At 38.0% G+C, this 21,038-nt stretch overlaps 1 protein-coding gene across 1 annotated transcript in view; it reads right to left on the reverse strand.

Annotated features, from left to right (window-relative positions):
- Positions 1-2,051: 2,051 nt before the first annotated feature.
- The window catches only part of DCHS2 (dachsous cadherin-related 2), a 273,224-nt gene continuing 254,237 nt past the window's right edge, over positions 2,052-21,038 (reverse strand). Inside the window, exons 17-20 of the mRNA XM_033215533.1 lie at positions 10,131-10,261; positions 7,999-8,285; positions 6,847-6,979; positions 2,052-4,837 (exon numbers count right to left, since the gene is read on the reverse strand). Coding sequence (XP_033071424.1) covers positions 2,214-4,837; positions 6,847-6,979; positions 7,999-8,285; positions 10,131-10,261 — 3,175 coding nt within the window. The 3' untranslated portion in view covers positions 2,052-2,213. The remainder of the gene's footprint in view (positions 4,838-6,846; positions 6,980-7,998; positions 8,286-10,130; positions 10,262-21,038) is intronic.

Genomic DNA, 21,038 nt, shown 5'->3' on the forward strand with positions numbered 1-21,038 from the left:
GTTTGGTGGCGTTGTGGCACTGGATACAAATTAATAAATCCATCCATTAAAAATCCATTAAATATTGGTAAAAAGCTCTATTACATGTCTTCTGTTTTTATAAAATGGCTAGAAAACATACAGAATCACATCCATAATGGGTAAATAAATCACAGTAATAAATAACTTAGGGAATAGGTAGACGAATAACTCTTTTTAAGCATAAGTAAATGAAGAACATGTTTAATTTAAAAACAACAAAATGTTCTTGGTTTCCGGAAATAATTCTATTGTGAAAAAAACTTCCATATATAATTAAGAAAAAATAGTATAGGGTTTCTTTCTATGCTCAAAGCAATGTTTTCAAAAGAGTCAAAGAGATAATAAATACTGGAACACATAAATGATTAAATGTGTGTGGGGTTTTTTTTGTTTTGTTTTTGTTTTTTACATAAGTCATGAAATCTTCTTCCCCAGATGCCAGGAAGAAAAGGAGAAACATATATCAGTCCCATAATATTTAAATTTTCCACTCCTAAAAGATTTTTCCTAGGATTTCAGGCTTATTCAAAAACCTTCATGTTTCATACAATTTGTAATGTAGCTTTATACATTTGTTCTCAATCTGAGTCAGCATAGATAATAGAAAATATCAGCATAGGAAGCTGTAGGACTATTTATCTACAAAATCAGGTATCAAACACTGCACCCTGCAATATTTTTTTAGTAAAGAGAAATTATGTCACAAAATTTCACAGATGAGGCCTATGGAGAAGAACACAAAGGAACTATTTCTGTAGTAGAAGCCCATCCTAACTACTAAGAAAGCCACATGATACCCTTTAGATTTCACATTAGAATTCCTAAACTGTTAGCCTAACACCTGGCCCTGGTGCCAACCATGGGAAGAGGACTTCTGAACCACCATCGTCAGGATGCACTCCACCTTCCTGAAAGGGATGAAAATCTGCAAGGGATTCCCAGGCTCATCAGAAAGAAGGCTAGAGCATTGTATATGAGCACCATCTAGCACTGCTATATTTCTAAAACAGTAATTGTACAGAGTCATTTTAACCATGTGCCAAACTGCTCCATCTGATGACAATTAAAGCTGCACACAAGTGTGAGTGAATGGTAAAAAGACTTCTGACTTCTATTCTTAACTTTTATAGTAGAAACATTTCCATAAAAAACTTATTTTAAAAATATATTGCTAGATTGCTCTATGAGATTTATCATTAGCTAATAACATGACTTTTTTATCTACACAAACTTTAAAAACTGACATTGAGTGGATAAATTATTTCACACAAAAGTTAGTGTACCTAGAAGAAAATAAAATGAAGAAATCACTATAAATTAACCTTTGAAGTTTAATGTCTTTACCACACCGACTTATGAGACAAACCCTGAAAAAACAGTCATTCTGTTTGTAAAGAAGGCCAAGATACTATGTCTCAGGTGGTAGCAAACCACATAAATATTGCGAGTATCAATCCTGGCCCTCTATCAAGAATATGCATTTCTGGTTTATTTAATCAGCGATAATTATTTATATTACCTACCATTATAAATCTTATTTGTTTCTCCCTATTGGCACAGAGTTATGACAAATTTCATTCTGAAATTTTTATTAGTTTTCCAAAAGACTCCACACTGAAATTCAATTATGGCTAAACTCCACAGGTGTGGTATATGGGGAAAAATGGAGAAATGCTCCTCTAAATATATCAGATCCACCGACTGTTGCTTTATCTTAAAATGAAAGTTTATCCCTCTAGAGTTCCCCTCTCTGTTGTAATATGTTTTGACCTAAACTCATTCCCTATTTAGCCTTTACTAATTTGTTTTCCATATAGCAGTGTGACCAGCAGCAATGTGACCAGAGTGCACTACACTTTGTTTCCATATAAACATTCAGGCAGTCAGTTAAGCTCACTGTGTCCTTTGGAAGTCTAATCATACAGACAACAGGTCTGACAGAATATACACTACTTGATATATACAAATGTGAGTCCTGAGAGCAACACATAAGGATTAAAAGAGGAAATAACTTTTCATTAAGGCTGGAAGAAATTTGAGAAACTTTAATGGGGAAGTTTTAAAAACTCTAACTAAATTATAGCACTTGCTTTTTTGACAAAAATGAGCCCAGTATCGAGTTGCTGGCTTGAAAATGTTTTGTTTATTCATTCATGACCAATGGTGAGCAGGTACTTGGCATCCCAGTTGTTTTATATTTGAACTTCATCTTCTGTTTTAAGTTCATGGCATGTACCATTGATGTGTGTTCCTAATAATTCTCCTTCTGACAACAGTGGAGACAAGGCAGGAGGCTGCATGGTCAACAGGGAAAGAGATGGAGAAAAACTGGGAGTCATGGCTTCTGGCAGAGAACCAAGATGGTAGGGGATGGGAGAGCGTGGGTGTTTCGGAGGCACCTGCCCCAGGGTTACTGCTGGTATTCTTGGTGGGACTGCTTTAATCCCAGGCTGGGCTACTGCTGTTATCAAAGGGGGTGGAAAAACAAAAGATTTCTTCTCTTTTGGAATGCCAGGCATATGCAAATGTTCCTCCTTTAGTTTTGCGATATCATTAAATACCGAGGCAAGAGGTTGGAACTTGGGTTCCCAACTGAAAAGATAATTCCAGTGATAGTTGCCTCTTCCATCATGATCAGAGGTTGTCTGAGTTGAAAGAGCTGCACACCTTACTTCCTGATCACCTGAAATAAAGACAGACTCTTTTCTAACATTAGCCAGGATGCTCTCTTTTGCTTCTCTCTTCTGAACTGTCTGGGGTAACACATTATTTTGAGCACAGGTGGTGCTGCAGCCTTCCCCTTGATCTCCTTCCCCAAATGTTTGGCTGGCTTCTGCTGTTTCGGCAGTCACCATCACCTCAGTTTCCCCAGATAGGCAGGAGAGCTGGTCTGAGTCCCTCGGGATACCCGAGTCTGGCACCCTGGACTCGCGGTCACTCAGAGCTGAGTCTGAGCCCTTTCTGTAGGGATGCTCATTTATCCTCTGGATTTCCTTATCTTCTGCAGTTTCTCCTTCCACAGAACAGTGGCCACTGGAGTTTGAGTGACTGTACCGATTGACAATGTCCTTCTCTATGATACTTATTAAACTCAACCATTCCGGTGTGGCATCCACAGGGACCACCTCGTTACTGCAGTCATCAGTTTTCTGGAAGGCTTTGAGCACACTGGCATCCTGGGTCATTCTCAAGTCCATATCTAAAGATGAGGTTTTCTTCTCCTCACAATTGTTTATTGTGTCTTTTTGTTTATGTCTTAAAATCAGTACAAGTAGAAGGCAGATGAGCATCAGAAACACTAAAAAGGAGACCACCAGGCTGATTGAAAAGCTGCTGGCGAATACTGCCAAGGGTGTTCCTTCAGAGGAGAAAGACACATTCACAAAAACAGTGCAGGATGCAAACTTGGAGTCTGGTTTAGGACTATGAGCAATTATTTTTATTTCCATGGTGTCTTCTTTGTTGAGTTGACTTTTTATTAGGGGAAGGGCTCTAATCAAATAAATATTTCCATTGGTTTTATTTACTGAAAAGAAAGGAGATGAGGTTCCAAGGGAGTAAAGAATGACTCCATCAATACCAGCATCTGCATCTGAGGCTTCCACTCTGCCGATCAACTGTCTGTCTTTATTCTTTTCTGGGAGGGTGAAAAAGTACTGATCTTGAGTGAAAATAGGCTCAAATTCATCTATCCCTTCAATATCCACCCAGACCACCAAGGAGGCTGTTGCATCACCTTTGTCTTTGGCTTGGACTGTGAGGCAGTATTTATTACCATTTTCATAGTCAAGGATTTGCTTAGCATGAATATCCCCTGTCAAAGGGTCAATGAGGAAGAGATCATGATCATAAGACATTCTGTGAGTGAGAAAACAGGGTGATATAATAGAATAGGTCAATTCTCCATACGGACCTGCATCAAAATCGAGAGCATTTATAGAGCATATGGTAGAGGAAATAGGCAGATTTTCTGGAACAATACAGCTGAAGCTTGAGAACATAAACTGAGGTGCATGGTCGTTATCGTCCAGGACATTGACAAACACAACTGCAAAAGAAAAGTGTTTCTTTTCTGCATCTGAAGCTTGGACAGTTAAGGTGAATTTTGCCATTTCTTCATAATCCAGAGGTTTAACCAAATAAAGAACTCCAGTGTTTTCTTCTAAGTAAAAATGTCCCTTCTCATTTCCAGAGATGATGTAGTAGATGATTTCTGCATGTGACCCTGTGTCACGGTCATTTGCTGAGACCACAGTGATGTGACTCCCTAGAGGGGTGCTTTCCTTGACATGGGTGTGATAGCTCAGGTTGCTGAAGTTTGGAGGATTGTCATTGACATCAAGTACTTGTATTGATATGACAGCTGTGGAACTCAATGGAGGGCAGCCACTGTCAGATGCCAGAATGACAAGTTCATGGTTTGCACTTGCTTCTCTGTCCAGACTGTGAAGCAACACAAGATAACCAACTTGCTTGTAAGGATATTCTGAATGAATGAAATTAGTTTCCACATGAAAATTGTTCTGTAAATTACCACTGATGATGGAATATTCAACATATGTGTTTTCATGGGTCCAGTCATGGTCGATGTTTGAAAATGTAACAAGCGTGCTTCCAATCAGAGCATCCTCACTTAGGCTAAGATTATAGGATTTGACTGTGAATTCAGGGGCATAATTGTTCATATCTTGTATTCTTATCTCCACTAACGTAAGAGCTCTTAGGTCCGGATTTCCACCATCACTGGCTTCAACAAGAAATTGAGTTGTTGATATTTTATCCAGAAGTAATATGGGACTGATAGTAAATATTGTGCCTGAAAAATAAGACATAGCATTTCAACACTGTGGGATGCAGTTTTGATGATCCATTTAATCAGCAGTTGATTATTCAACATCTACTAATACGTGTTTAATTCTTTGTTAGATTTGTTAGGTCACAACCAACGATGACTCCAAATAGAAACACAAATTATTCTATTTATATGTTTATAACATGTAAGATACAGAAATAATATTCATGACATTCACTCTGTGAAATATGTGTGCTGCTTGAGGTTGCTTCTGCCACAAATTTCTCTGAATTTTATTTTTGTATAGTAAGTTGTTCCACTATTCTTAAAAAAATATTTTTTTGTTTGTAAAATTTGTACCCCATTTTACTACCCACAAACACATGTATAGAGATATTCTGGGATAAAGATACTTATTCTGGAAATACTTGTTGATACTCAAGCCAAATGAAAGCAGTAAAAATGATAATGCTGAGTTACTATTACACTATTGCTTAATTAGAGAGATGAGCTTTTCCTACAGATCATGCAAGTCGGTTTTTCCCTTATTGCTGAAATGTAATTAATAAAGTTTATTATACTAAATACAGAAATATATAATTTTTATAAATATGTGTGTTAAAACATTTTTAAGATAAAGATGTCTTAAGGATGGTCACTAAGAATACAGAATGATGACATTTAAATGCCACATTTTCAATTAGAGTCCTACCATGAACTAAATTGGACAGCATTCAATGTTTTAAAAATATTTGAATCAATAGCTTAGTACGTTTAATGTTTTAAACATTGCACTCAATGTTTTAAACATTGCATTTAATGTTTTAAACATTTAATGTTTTAAAAATATTTGAATCAATAGCTCAGTGTAAAATTTGTCAATAGCACATGTCAAGTAAAAGTGTTGCTAAGGATTGAGTGCTCAGAAGGACTGCCTTGAACACTGATTTGCTGTGGCCAGGGTGGCAGTTGCCATCATCTGAGACTAGAGAAAGAGACAGAGACAGATAGACAGAGAGAGAGAGACGGAGAGAAAAGAGGGTGGGTGGTAGGGTGGGGATAGAGACTGAAGAATAGAAAAGCCAAATTCCTGATATGCTTGTATTCATGCAGTGATTGTTCATCCACAGGCAACATGATATATGACGTACTTCTCCATTTATGACACCTGGTGGGCTTCGTGCTGGTATTTTGGGACTAAATTCCCCTTTCAGGTAATCCCAAGGTTAATTTTTAAATGAACTCTCACTTGTGAAATGATGCAACAGTGGATGGAGATGGGGAACACAGAGTGTGATGCCTCCCAGGCCCTGTTATTTTCTAGTGTGCTCTGCTAGGGACATTGTTTTGCTAATTATTCATCTTTATAAAATTTAGCTTTTAATGTCCACTCACTGTTCAACTTTCTGTATATACTGTTTAATTGAATGTGGAATCACTTGCCTGAAGGCATTTCACAACCACAAATGTCTTGGTCTCTGATGAAAAGACAAAAAGCCTTGGGAAGCGTCAAATAAACCAAAACACCACAGTGGTTTCTAGTTGGTAGAGATGCTTAAATAATTTTCCTTTTTAAATTATTCTTGTGTTTATTGAATATATAATGCTGTTACTGATTTTTTTTTAACTTGGCTTGGGAAAAAAGCATCCAAACTCTAGTAATATGAAGTCTTCAGCACTAACTTAATCCCTTCAACATCATTTTGATTCTTGCTGAATCCTGGGATAATTGCCTGAACTGTGCTTGGTTGGGCAGATGAAACTGGGTGTTTATTATATTGGGGTCTCTGAATTTGTGAGCATTTACCAGCATTTAAAGAGTGACGTTTACTTTCCAGCCACTGAGATGTTGGAGAAGAGAAATAACACTGGCATTGGCTACCGCAGCACTTGATGTGAAGAGTAATAAAACAGTCGTGCTTATAATTCCGTGGGGGCTGGGGAACTTTTTAGAGGCATTTAGAAAGGGTCATTTCAGGTTTCTACTTTGAAACCCAAATGTATGAGCACGAATGCAACTATAAATAACTCACCATTCTTAGGATCAATGGAGAATTCCTTAGAAGAGGATATAATTCTGTAAGAAATGTTCTCATTGCTTTCTAAGTCTGTGGCTGACACAATCAGCACTGAATAGCCCACAGGTATTGATTCAGGAACTGTGACCTGAGGGAAAAAGAAAAAAATAGGGACATTGTGCTTAAAGGCTGAAGGCCTCTGCCTCCCCAGTTCAAGTGATTCTCCTGCTTCAGCCTCCTGAGTAGCTGGCACTACACGTGCCTGTCACCATGCCAGGCTAATTTTTGTATTTTTAGTAGAGATGGGGTTTCACCATGTAGGCCAGGCTGGTCTTGAACTCCTGATCTCAGGTGATCTGCCCGCCTCAGCCTCCCACAGTGCTGGGATTACAGGCGTGAGCCACCGCGGCTGGCCAGAAAAAAAATAAGTTTTAAAAATAATTTTATTCAGTTTTTTTAACTACGAAAAAAAGTTCTTCTAAACTATTTCTATGCGGCAGAAGATAGTTAATACATTCACTAATATATTATTACATTACATGCAAGGCATAATTCAAGCAAGCCTTCACAAGGGATCATTACTTAGGTTACCCTCCCCTTGTGTTTACACTTAAATCCTGCATCTGTTACCTTCAAAAGTTCTGGAGTCCATTTGCGAGTATTGAGTTAAATGCTATCCTGGCCCTTACTTCTACATATAGAACATATACTATGCTCTACAAGCTAAAATTTCCACTTTATAGTTTTCTTCGTAATTTTTTTTCTGTAAAATTTTAATCAATGCATTCCAAAAATATGCCTATGAAAGAAAGACTTTTCCCAAATTAACTGCAGATAATGCAAACAATCTTATCAGTGGTTTTGCAAGTATTAGGCAGGTTCAAATTGTCATGACAAACTGGACTACAACCTCTAAAAACTAAAAAAAAAAAAAAAAAATACATATGTAGTAAACCAAACCGAATGAGACATTCATTTCCATATGTACTTATAGACTCCATGATATTAAGTGCAAAACCCGCAGCATTAACTTAGGGACTAAAAACAGTAAATGCTGTCTATCTGATGACTACAAACAGTAAATGCTGTCTGTCGGCGATGGAAGACTTACATCATTCTCTATTCTTTCTAGTTTTGGCTGTGGTTTCATCTCTTTAAGCCCTTTACCTGATAGAAATCTCGAGAAAACACTGGTGGATTATCATTGACATCCAGCACACGGACTACGAGTGCTCCCTCTGTGCGGTGCACCGAATCAGAAATTTGGATGAGCAGCTTATATTCAGTCACTTCTTCAAAATCCAATGTTTTCACCAACACCACCACTCCAGTGTTCTGATCAATAGCAAACTTGGTTCCAGGATTACTCTCTTTGGCAAAACTGAATATGAAAGCTGAATTCAAATCCACATCGTGAACTGACACATGAGTCACAATTACACCAGGCAAAGAATCTGAAATAGTCATGACCAGTGTCAGTCTCCATTAAAATTCATCCTTTGAAATACATTTCTTTAATAGCTCCATCCAAGTATTTTAATTCTAAGTCCAACATGATTTGCTCTTTCTTGGCCTGATTTCTCATACAAAGCTCATTATGCACTGAACAAAAACTCTGAAGAATTTATGAGACCAATAAAAGTGAAAATTTACCACTGAGTAGGGAATTGAGGAGGTAGGGTATATTCGTTTTTATATTACATTATTTTCATTATATGCTTACAACACAATTCCAGTACCAGGAAACATCCTAAGCCACTTATTTATAATATACAGTTTCTGTATCAAAATCATATCTTTATGGGGAATATGAAGGGGATGAAGGGTATTACTCAGGACATTAATACAAAACATGGCATTTTCAAAAGTAGGCCAGATTTAAATATTTGGACACTAATGTTCAAATTAGATATTTATTTATATTTGTTTTTGTACAATTATTTATTTTGGAGTGGTGCACACACTGCTTCCTTTTCTTAAATCTGACTCTCAAAATTATTAAGACTATAGAAAAACAAAGTCTACATAGTACTAGTGAGGAAAGTAAATCTCAAATATTATTCACCAAAAAATTACAAGAGATGACATGTTCAGTGCCTCACTCACCACATATGTTCTCTAGCCTAAACAGCCCATGAAAAGGACTTTGTTTTTAAGCTTACAGATATGGTACAGCTAGAAAGAATATGCCAAGATGCTCAGAATAGTTCCATTGTATATGAAACCCATAATTTTCCATTTTCAAGCTTGAACACTCTCGATGTGCACCAACCACACCATACGCTATTCAGTATGTTTTGATTTATGTAGTTTCTTCTTGTGATATATTTATATTAGGCCCATTGCTATATTTTAACACTAATTGCATGTGCTGAAAAACAGAACCTTCAATGAAATCAAATGAAAATATATCAAATATGCAAGAGGCAAAACTGGAGAATTTATTTGATTTATAGGCTATTGATAATATTTGTAGATATCTCTATGCATAGACATTTCTGGAATATTTCCCTCTGTGAGAGGTGATGGTTGTAATCTGTTTAGAAAGTGAGCATAGTAAAATATTAGAAACATTTTAGGAATTAATTTAGTATTATGAGTGAAGTAGAGAGGCAAGCAAGGGGCCACCATTATTTTCAACTTCAACTATAAAGACTTAGGTTGTGTTTCACCAGCGCAGCCATTGACCATGGACAACTTTGGGTCCACAGACTATGGGATCATTGTATAACCCACAGACCCAAATAATGAAGATTAACCAGCATCTCACTTAAAAATTTCTAGTTTCAACCTCTACCATTAGTGTGGTACAAATGTTGAAGATAAGGTTATTCTGGGAAAAACGATGACTTTTTGCAATAAAAATCTAATTCACTTCACTAATTAGTTGGTATTAGTATCCTGAAAAGACTGACAGAGCTATGCATGTTGATTCTTCTTAGAGGAGGTTCACAGTGGTTATCACAGTCAACAAAATATGCTTCTTCATAGAGTGGATATAATTTGTAAGAAATGTCTGCATTATAAACAGATACTATAAGGGATGATGGTTGGAGCATGGGGACTTGGCCTACAGATGATCTGAGTACAAATGTTAGCTTTAAAATTTTACTCCTTTGACATTTAATATTTAACTTATGATTATCCATTTTCTATTTTGCAAAATGAAGATAAAAATGATCTAGTTTGCGTGGTTGTTGAGGATTAGCACTCATGTTAATCCAGTGTCTGGCTAAAGAAAATAGTAAAAAATATTATACAAGTTAATCAAAATCACTATGCCAAATTGTCACACTTACCTTCTGCAATTTCCACTGCCTCAGAGGGGAGAAAAGCTGGGGCATTGTCATTTATATCAGTCACCTGTACCTTGATTGTAGTCGTATTAGAAAGCCTGGGCATCCCTTTATCTGTGGCTTGGACAATCAAGCTGGTTTAGAAAAAGAATCAAAGAATGTGATTCATCATCCAGGAATTAGAAAAGCAACATAAATATCAAATATCTAGTTGAACATTTTAAAATGAGCCGACTAGCTACTTTTATTTCTCTCTTGTATTTTCTAAATGGCATCATTTAAAATGTATTTCATAAGAATGGTACCCTGAAATTTATTTGTTTTTGGCATGTTCAGAGAACCAAATCCAGCAAGCTGCCAGAGATCATGAGGCATTAAAGTCAAAATGGACCATTTCGGAGAGCCAGACTGTAAAATTCAATCCTGTCCTGCAATGAATAATCTAAAAAGATAGAAACACCAATACCTGCACTTTGGGTAAGTAGACTGTCTCCACTCTGCCATGTCATGGTCTGGATATTACTACATATCTCCATCTTACCGAACCAACGAAAGATGTAGCCACTAAAAGATGCTTTGTACTGATACTTTTGGATCCAAATAGCAAATCAATCGAAATGCTAGAATTAAGACAGGACACCGCTATGATGAACACACTTACAGAAGATGCATGATTGGCTAGGATTGTGAAGTAGAGGTAAAAGTTCATGATCTGAAAGAATTTATATAGACTGATTTAATCTCTCTTGGATGATGCTACATCGAGCTTCTCCATCAAACAAACTACAAAACTTATTACTGTCTTCAACTTCTCCCTTTCTCTCACCACCCTTCCAACGTCCAACTAATTATGTCTCTTATCGGTATTCCCTCCTGGATGTCACTTGAATTAGTGTTCCCAGCCATTTCACTCCTACCTTCAGAGTGCTCATGCATGGTAATCACATTTTGCTTTGTCTTGGAGTGAAGAATTTCCTGGGACATGAGACTTGCAGTGTTTTTAAAACAAGATACTCCAGGCAAACTGGACATGGGACTTTCAGTGCTACATCCACTAAAGTCCCAGGCAAACCTGGACAAGCCAGTCCCCTGTAGCCTCAGCCCCTCACCATTTTTACCTGGAATGCTCTATATGTATTGTATCCTTTCTCACCAGGAATACCTGATAAATTACGAACCTCCCTACTGTGAGTCTCCTCTTGTTCCATCCACCCTCTATATTGCACTCAATTGCTCTAACTAAAATCCTAATTTGAAAACCTGACCTCCCTATTTAAAACCCTTCTTTGGCTCTCCATGTCTCTAAGTGGTTATCCAACCCCTGAACATGTTCACATAAACTTTTTTGTCCTTGCTTTCACATGGAATCCTAGCCCTTACACTTTCTGGGTTTTCAAAGCTCACATCTCTGCGAAGTTTTCATGGACCTTTCATTCGATTTAAATGCACCTTTATGTATTCCCATAGCACCCTGTACATTCTTCTGCCATAGCAATCATCACTCTTTTTTCTTCATAACATATTTGTCTGCCTCTTCTGTAAGTTTATTAAGGGCAGGGAGCTGCCTTATTTGCTTTTCTTTAGTAAGTATTGAATGTTGGTTTCTCAAGATTTCCCGAGGGTTATACACGTATTATACGACAGAGCTGGGATTCAGGCTCATGTGTTGGTCAACTGGAAACCTGTGCTTCATGATACTTGTTGAACATACCTCTCTTATTGTGTATATATCGCATTCTAATGTATAATTATTGGCTTACTTTTCACTCACCCCGAAACACAATGAAGGCCAGGAGGGCGGCTGAGTAATAAAATGAGTTATTAATGAGAAGATGCTCTTTATTTCAGAAGTGGATTTAGTCTTAGCCAGTTGTAGGGGCTACCTTTTAAGAAACTAAGTCTTGAAAGTTGATACACTTTCACTTTGTTTTCATTGTTAGCTCACTTGATAAATGTTCTTTCTCTTTCCAACCCTAAATTTTAAAGTGACATAAAATAAACATCAACTCTGTCTTGGTTTGAATTCCACTTAATATTAAATGATCAGTGCTTAAATCTACTATTCATGAAGAACACAGACTGCCTTCTGCATTATCAGAGTTGGAATATTAGTAGAATAACCACCTGAATATCACACTTCTGGAGCCTAACTTCTGGAATAATTATATGTGGAAAGTTTATTTTGTTAGTATGAATGTCAGTCAGATACATATGGAAATATTTTAACAAAAATAATCAACTCATACTGCTTTCTCCCCTGCTGCTTGCACCCTCCCAATGTCATCTAAAGTCTCAGCCAAGACATCAAAGTTAAGTTTCTATCTTAACTTTGTAGCCATAATTACTTTCTATCTTACTTTGTAGCCATCTTACTGTAGCCATAATTACTATTATTTTCACAATGTTTCAACTGCAGGCATCCTACATAATGTCTTGTCAGATTACAAAGAAGTGAGATTCTTTGACAAGAGAAGTATGTTGCTTAGCATGAAAATAAATGGGAAAGGAAAAGGTTTCTCAATGACTTGCAGAAAAAATAAAAAATATGAAGGTAGATGTGCAGATATTCTATACACAACCTATGCAAGACTTCAAGTCATCTATGATGGCTCTTTCGCAGTTGTGAAACTGTTGGTTGTAGCCAGTTCAACTCACTCCATGTTCCACAACTGTGGCCCTGATTACTATTGCATTTTTTTCCTATTCTATCAACCATGGGAAGCTTCTTTTACCATGTTAAACTTTAAATAAGGCCTTTGACCAGGAAGGATCTTTTTGATTGTCTTAACAAGTACTAAACTTGTTGGTAGAGGGTTTTTCAAAACTCTCAATTGTGTCTTAAATGTCTAGCAAGAATTTTCTATTCCTTCTGAAATTCTGAAAAAAATTAAAATATCAGCCACCAACAGAAATAAATATGAAAAGAAAAACTGATTTCTGGTTAAAGATTGCAAGCTGACTACACAGGTTTTATCTTCTCTTCCTCTCAAGATTCTTCTAAAACGATATCAAAAATCTTTTATAATAAGTTATGGGATCCGCACCAAGATGGCCAAATAGAAACAGCTCCAGCCTCCAGCTCCCAGAGTGAGCGATGCAGAAGACAGGTGATTTCTGCATTTCCAACTGAGGTACTGGGTTCATCTCACTGGGGCATGTTGGACAGTGGGGGCAGGACAGTGGGGGCAGCCCAATGAGTGAGAGCCAAAGCAGCGCAAGGCATCGCCTCACCTGGGAAGTGCAAGCAGGAAGGCAATTCCCTTTCCAGGCCAAGGGAAACCGTGACACACAACACCTGGAAAATCGGGTCACTCCCACCCTAATACTGTGCTTTACTAAGGATCTTAGCAAATGGCACACCAGGAGATTATATCTCGCACTTGGCTCAGAGGGTCCCAGGCCCACGGAGCCTCCCTCATTGCTAGCACAGCAGTCTGAGATCTAACTGCAAGATGGGAGCGAGGCTGGGGGAGGGTGCCTGCCATTGCTGAGGCTTAAGTAGGTAAAGCAGCTGGGAAGCTCGAACTGGGTGGAGCCCACCGCAGCTCAAGGAGGCCTGCCTACCTCTGTAGACTCCACCTCTTGGGACAGGGCAGAGCCAAACAAAAGGCAGCAGAAACCTCTGCAGATGTAAATGTCCCTGTCTGACAGCTTTGAAGAGAGTAGTGATTTTCCCAGGATGGAGTTTGAGATCTGAGAATGGACAGATCGTCTGCTCAAGTGGGTCCCTGTCCCCCGAGTAGCCTAACTGGGAGACATCCCCCACTGGGGCAGACTGACACCTCACACCTCACATGGCTGAGTACACCTCTGAGACAAAGCTTCCAGAGGAATGATCAGACAGCAACATTTGCTGTTCAGCAATATTCACTCTTCTGCAGCCTCCACTGCTGATACCCAGGCAAACGGGGTCTGGAGTGGACCTTGAGCAAACTCCAATAGACGTACAGCTGAGGGTCCTGACTGTTTGTTAGAAGGAAAAATAACAAACAGAAAGGACATCCACACCAAAACCCCAACTGTACATCACCATCATCAAAGACCAAAGGTAGATAAAACCACAAAGATGGGGAAAAAGCAGTACAGAAAAACTGGAAATTCTAAAAACCAGAGCACCTCTCCCCCTCCAAAGGAATGCAGCTCCTCGCCAGCAATAGAACAAAGCTGGCTGGAGAATGACTTTGACCAGTTGAGAGAAGAAGACTTCAGACAATCAAACTTCTCCGAGCTAAAGGAGGAATTATGAACCCAGTGCAAAGAAACTAAAAACCTTGAAAAGAGACTTGACGAATGGCTAACTAGAATAACCAATGCAGAGAAGTCCATAAATGAACTGTTAGAGATGAAAACCATGACACGAGAACTACGTGACAAATGCAAAAGCTTCAGTAACTGACTCAATCAACTGGAAGAAAGGATATCAGTGACTGAGGATCAAATGAATGAAATGAAGCAAGAGGTTTAGAGAAAAAAGAGTAAAAAGAAATGAACAAAGCCTCCAAGAAATATAGGACTATGTGAAAAGACCAAATCTATGTCTGGCCAACATTCAAATTCAGGAAACACAGAGAATGCCACAAAGATACTCCATAAGAAGAGCAACTCCAAGACACATAATTGTCAGATTCACCAAAGTTGAAATGAAGGAAAAAATGGTAAGGGTAGCCAGAGAGAAAGGTTGGGTTACCCACAAAGGGAAGCCCATCAGACTAACAGCAGATCTCCCAGCAGAAACCCAACAAGCCAGAAGAGAGAGGGGGCCAATATTCAACATTCTTAAAGAAAAGAATTTTCAACCCAAAATTTCATATCCAGCCAAACTAAGTTTCATCAGTGAAGGAGAAATAAAATCCTTTACAGACAAGCAAATGCTTAGAGATTTTGTCACCAGCAGGCCTGCCCTACAAGAGCTCCTGAAAGAAGCACTAAACATGGAAAGGAACAACTGGTACCAGCCACTGCAAAAACATGCTAAAATGCAAAGACCATCGAGGCTAGGAAGAAACTGCATCATCTAACGAGCAAAACAACCAGCTAATATCATAATGACAGGATTAAGTTCACACAAAACAATATTAACCTTAAATGTAAATGGACTAAATGCTCCAATTAAAAGACACAGGCTGGCAAATTGGATAAAGAGTCAAGACCCATCAACTTGCTGTATCCAGGAGACCCATCTCATGTGCAGAGACATACACAGGCTCAAAATAAATGGATGGAGGAAGATCAACCAAGCAAATGGAAAACAAAAAAAGGCAGGGGTTACAATTCTAGTCTCTGATAAAACAGACTTTAAACCAACAAAGATCAAAAGAGACAAAGAAGGCCATTATATAATGGTAAAGGGATCAATTCAATAAGAAGAGCTAACTATCATAAATATATATGCACCCAATACAAGAGCACCTAGATACATAAAGCAAGTCTTTAGAGACTTACAAAGAGACTTAGACTCCCACACAATAATAACGGAAGACTTTAACACCCCACTGTCAACATTAGACAGATCAACGAGACAGAAAGTTAACAAGGATATCCAGGAGTTGAACTCAACTCTGCACCAAGCAGACCTAACAGACATCTACAGAATTCTCCACCCCAAATCAACGGAATATACATTCTTCTCAGCACCACATTGCACTTATTCCAAAATTGACCACATAATTGAAAGTAAAGCACTCCTCAGCAAATGTATAAGAACAGAAATTATAACAAACTGTCTCTCAGACCACAGTGCAATCAAACTAGAACTCAGGATTAAGTAACTAAGTCAAAACTGCTCATCTACACGGAAACTGAACAACCTGCTCCTGAATGACTATGGGGTACATAATGAAATGAGGCAGATATAAAGATGTTCTTTGAAACCAATGAGAACAAAGATACAACATACCAGAATCTCTGGGACACATTTAAAGCAGTGTATAGAGGGAAATTTATAGCACTAAATGCCCACAAGAGAAAGCGGAAAAGATCTAAAATTGATACCCTAACATCACAATTAAAAGAACTAGAGAAGCAAGAACATACACATTCAAAAGCTAGCAGAAGGCAAGAAATAACTAAGATCAGAGTAGAACTGAAGGAGATAGAAACACAAAAAACCCTTCAAAAATCAATGAATCCAGGAGTTGGTTTTTTGAAAAGATCAACAAAATTGATAGAGCAGTAGCAAAACTACTAAAGAAGAAAAGAGAGAAGAATCAAATAGATGCAATAAAAAATGATAAAGGGGATATCACCATCGACCCCACAGAAATACAAACTACCATCAGGGAATACTGTAAACACCTCTATGCAAATAAACTAGAAAACCTAGAAGAAATGGATAAATTCCTGGACACATACACTCTCCCAAGACTAAACCAGGAAGAAGTTGATACCTGAATAGACCAACAACAGGCTCTGAAATTGAGGCAATAATTAATAGCCTACCAACCAAAAAAAGTTCAGGACCAGACGGATTCACAGCTGAATTCTACCAGAGGTACAAGGAGGAGCTGGTACCAGTCCTTCTGAAATTATTCCTATCAATAGAAAACGAGGGAGTCTTCCCTAACTCATTTTATGAGGCCAACATCATCCTGATACCAAAGCCTGGCAGAGACACAACAAAAAAAAGAGAATTTTAGACCAATATCCCTGATGAGCATTGATGCAAAAATCCTCAATAAAATGCTGGCAAACCGAATCCAGCAGCACATCAAAAAGCTTATCCACCATGATCAAGTATACTTCATCCCTGGGGTGCAAGGCTAGTTCAACATATGCAAATCAATGAATGCAATCCAGCATATAAACAGAACCAAAGACAAGAACCACATGATTATCTCAATAGATGCAGAAAAGGCCTTTGAAAAAATTTGACAGCCCTTCATGATAAAAACTCTCAATAAATTTGGTATTGATGGAACATACCTCAAAATAAGAAGAGCTATTTATGACAAAGACACAGCCAATATCATACCGAATGGGCAAAAACTGGAAGCATTCCCCATTGAAAACTGGCACAAGACAGGGATGCCCTCTCTCACCATTCCTATTCAACATAGTGTTGGAAGTTCTGGCCACAGCAATCAGGCATGAGAAAGAAATAAAGGGTATTCAATTAGGAAAAGAGGAAGCCAAATTGTCCCTATTTGTAGATGACATGATTGTATATTTAGAAAACCCCATCGTCTCAGCCCAAAATATCCTTAAGCTGATAAGCAACTTCAGCAAAGTCTCAGGATACAAAATCAATGTGCAAAAGTCACTAGCATTCTTATATACCAATAACAGACAAACAGAGAGCCAAATTATGAGTGAACTCCCATTCACAATTGCTTCAAAGAGAATAAAATACCTAGGAATCCAACTTACCAGGGATGTGAAGGACCTCTTTAAGGAGAACTACAAACCACTGCTCAATGAAATAAAAGAGGACACAAACAAATGGAAGAACATTCCATGCTCATGGATAGGAAGAATCAATATTGTGAAAATGGCCATACTGCCCAAGGTTATTTATAGATTCAATGCCATCCCCATGAAGCTACCAATGACTTTCTTCACAGAATTGGAAAAAAACTACTTTAAAGTTAATATGGAACCAAAAAAGAGCCCGCATTGCCAAGACAATCCTAAGCTAAAAGAACAAAGCTGGAGGCATCACGCTACCTGACTTCAAACTATATTACAAGGCTACATTAACCAAAACAGCATGGTAGTGGTACCAAAACAGCATGGTAGTGGTACCAAAACAGAGATATAGGCCAATGGAACAAAATAGAGCCCTCAGAAATAATATCACACATCTACAACCCTCTGATCTTTGACAAACCTGACAAAAACAAGAAATGGGGAAAGGATTCCCTATTTAATAAATGGTACTGGGAAAACTGGCTAGCCATAAGTAGAAAGTTGAAACTGGATCCCTTCCTTACACCTTATACAAAAATTAATTCAAGATGGATTAAAGACTTAAATGTTAGACCTAAGACCATAAAAACCCTAGAAGAAAACCTAGGCAATATTATTTAGGACACGGGCATGGGCAAGGACTTCATGTCTAAAACACCAAAAGCAATGGCAAGAAAAGCCGAAGTTGACAAATGGGATCTAATTAAACTAAAGAGCTTCTGCACAGCAAAAGAAACTACCATCAGAGTGAACAGGCAACCTACAGAATGGGAGAAAATTTTTGCAATCTGCCCATCTGACAAAGGGATAATATCCAGAAGCTACAAAGAACTCAAACAAATTTACAAGAAAAAAAACAACCCCATCAAAAAGTGGGCAAAGGATATGAACAGACATTTCTCAAAAGAAGACATTTATGCAGCCAACAGACACATGAAAAAATGCTCATCATCACTCGCCATCAGAGAAATGCAAATCAAAACCACAATGAGGTACCATCTCACACCAGTTAGAATGGCGATCATTAAAAAGTCAGGAAACAACAGGTGCTGGAGAGGATGTGGAGAAAAAGGAACACTTTTACACTGTTGGTGGGACTGTAAACTAGTTCAACCATTGTGGAAGACAGTGTGGCGATTCCTCAAGGGTCTAGGACTAGAAATACCATTTGATCCATCCATCCCATTACTGGGTATATACCCAAAGGATTATAAACCATGCTGCTATAAAGACACATGAGCCCGTATGTTTATTGTGGCACTATTCACAATAGCAAAGACTTGGAACCAACCCAAATGTCCATCAATGACAGACTGGATTAAGAAAATGTGGCACATATACACCATGGAATACTATGCAGCCATAAAAAATGATGAGTTCATGTCCTTTGTGGGGACATGGATGCATCTGGAAACTATCATTCTCAGCAAACTATCACAAGAACAGAAAACCAAACACCACATTTTCCCATTCACAGGTGGGAATTGAACAATGAGAACACTTGGACACAGGAAGGGGAGCATCACACACCAGGGCCTGTTATGGGGTGGGGGATTGGGGGAGGGATAGCATTAGGAGATACACCTAATGTAAATGATGAGTTAATGGGTGCAGCAAACCTACATGGCATATGTATACATATGTAACCATCCTGCACATTGTGCACATGCACCCTAGAACTTAAAGTATAATAAAAAAGAAAAATAAGTTTTAAGTCCGTAAAGCTAAACAAATGAGGAAAGATATTAGTGGGTGAAATGAATGAGAAATATCAACAATTTCTGGAAGATGCAAGCAGATTGAAGAGCAGTTGCAGATGAGTGGGCCAAAGGAAATCAGAGATTAAAATCCACTCAGAATGTACAGCACCAAGAGCAGATCCCACTGAAAACTGTGAATTTGAGTGATAATGATGTGTCAATGTAGCTTCATCAAATGTAACAAATGCACCACTCTGGTGGGGATTTTGATAATGAGGGAAGCTGTGCATGTGTGTGGGCAGGGATATATAGGAAATCTCTGCACCTTCTCTCAATTTTGCTGTGGACCTAAAACCACTCTCAAAAGTCTTTTAAAATGCATTCAGAGGAGCATAAAGATACGTGAGGAGCAGAGTTGCTCTCAAGTCACCAAGGAGAGACTCAATACATGGCAAAAATTCCAGTGAGGTATTTGGTTAATAGGAAGAATATTTTAAATTCAGATTATTTAAACAGGAAGATGATTTATGTTGGTTTAAATACAGGGTACTCATGTCCCTCTTGCCCATTATTCTTCATTCTCAGCCAAAGAATGCCTTTGGTTCATACTTGGAGTTAGTAATATTGAAAGACCTTCTCTGGAGAACTGAAAGTCCCCTCCCAAAGAAAAGTGAACTCCATATACCACCATTTGTATGTCATCCTGAAAAGTAGTCAACTTCCCGTGTGGTTCATTTGAAAGTGAAGTGTGCTAATCAAATCCCTCTAGCTCACTCAGATGTTCTAATGACTCTGACATTGCCTCACTTATATCTAAGAATCAACACTTATTTTCAGAAAACCTTCAGCATGAAAAAGAAAACTCAATATAGACAAAGAGAAAAAAAGAAAACAGTGGAAACAGATATTGAAAGGAACAAAATAAAATTTAAAACAATTCTTATTAATACCTTGGAGAGATATCAGGAGACAACAACATGTGCATAAAACAAGAGTTGAATATTATTTTAAAAGTCAAACATCAAATAAGAGCTTTTAGTAGTAAAAAAAATTTATAATAGCTTATCAATTTTTAATTAGAAAATAAAAAATTTTAGAAGATTAAAACTCAGGAAATATCTTCCCAAAACAACAAAAACTAAACCCACACACAAACAAGAAATGGAAAGTAGAAAATAAAATATAACTAACAAAGAATCCATCTAGGCGATCCAATACCTAATTGAATAGGATTCAGGAAAATGAAACAGGGCAAAACAACAAACCAAAACTAAAAAATGGGGAGGACATTTTCAATGAAATAATACAAGAAAATTAAATGTCTTTTTATTAAAAGAGAACACTGAATACACAGTACAAAGAGAAACCCACATCAAAATATGTAATCACATTTTAAAGTATTACGGATGATAAGTAACCTATAAATTTCTAGAGAGAAGGAAAAATTTACACAAAGTAAAAGAATCAGAATGGCAGCCAGGCGCGGTGGCTCATGCCTTTAATCCCAGCGCTTTGGGAGGCCAAGGCGGGCAGATCATAAGGTCAGGAGTTCGAGACCAGTCTGGCCAATATGTTGAAACCCCATCTCTACTAAATGGTAGTGGGCGCCTGTAGTCCCAGCTACTCGGGAGGCTGAGGCAGGAGAATTGCTTGAACCCAGGAGGCAGGGGTTGCAGGGAGCCAAGATCACACTACTCCAGCCTGGGTGACAGAGCAAGACTCCGTCTCAAAAAAAAAGAATTAGAATGGCACCAGACTTCTTAATAGCAACACTGAGTTTCAGAGAATAACAGAGCAATGCCTTCAA

Source organism: Trachypithecus francoisi, unplaced genomic scaffold (assembly GCF_009764315.1).
Source record: "Trachypithecus francoisi isolate TF-2019V2 unplaced genomic scaffold, Tfra_2.0 Lachesis_group1, whole genome shotgun sequence".
In the NCBI taxonomy this organism is placed as follows: domain Eukaryota; kingdom Metazoa; phylum Chordata; class Mammalia; order Primates; family Cercopithecidae; genus Trachypithecus; species Trachypithecus francoisi.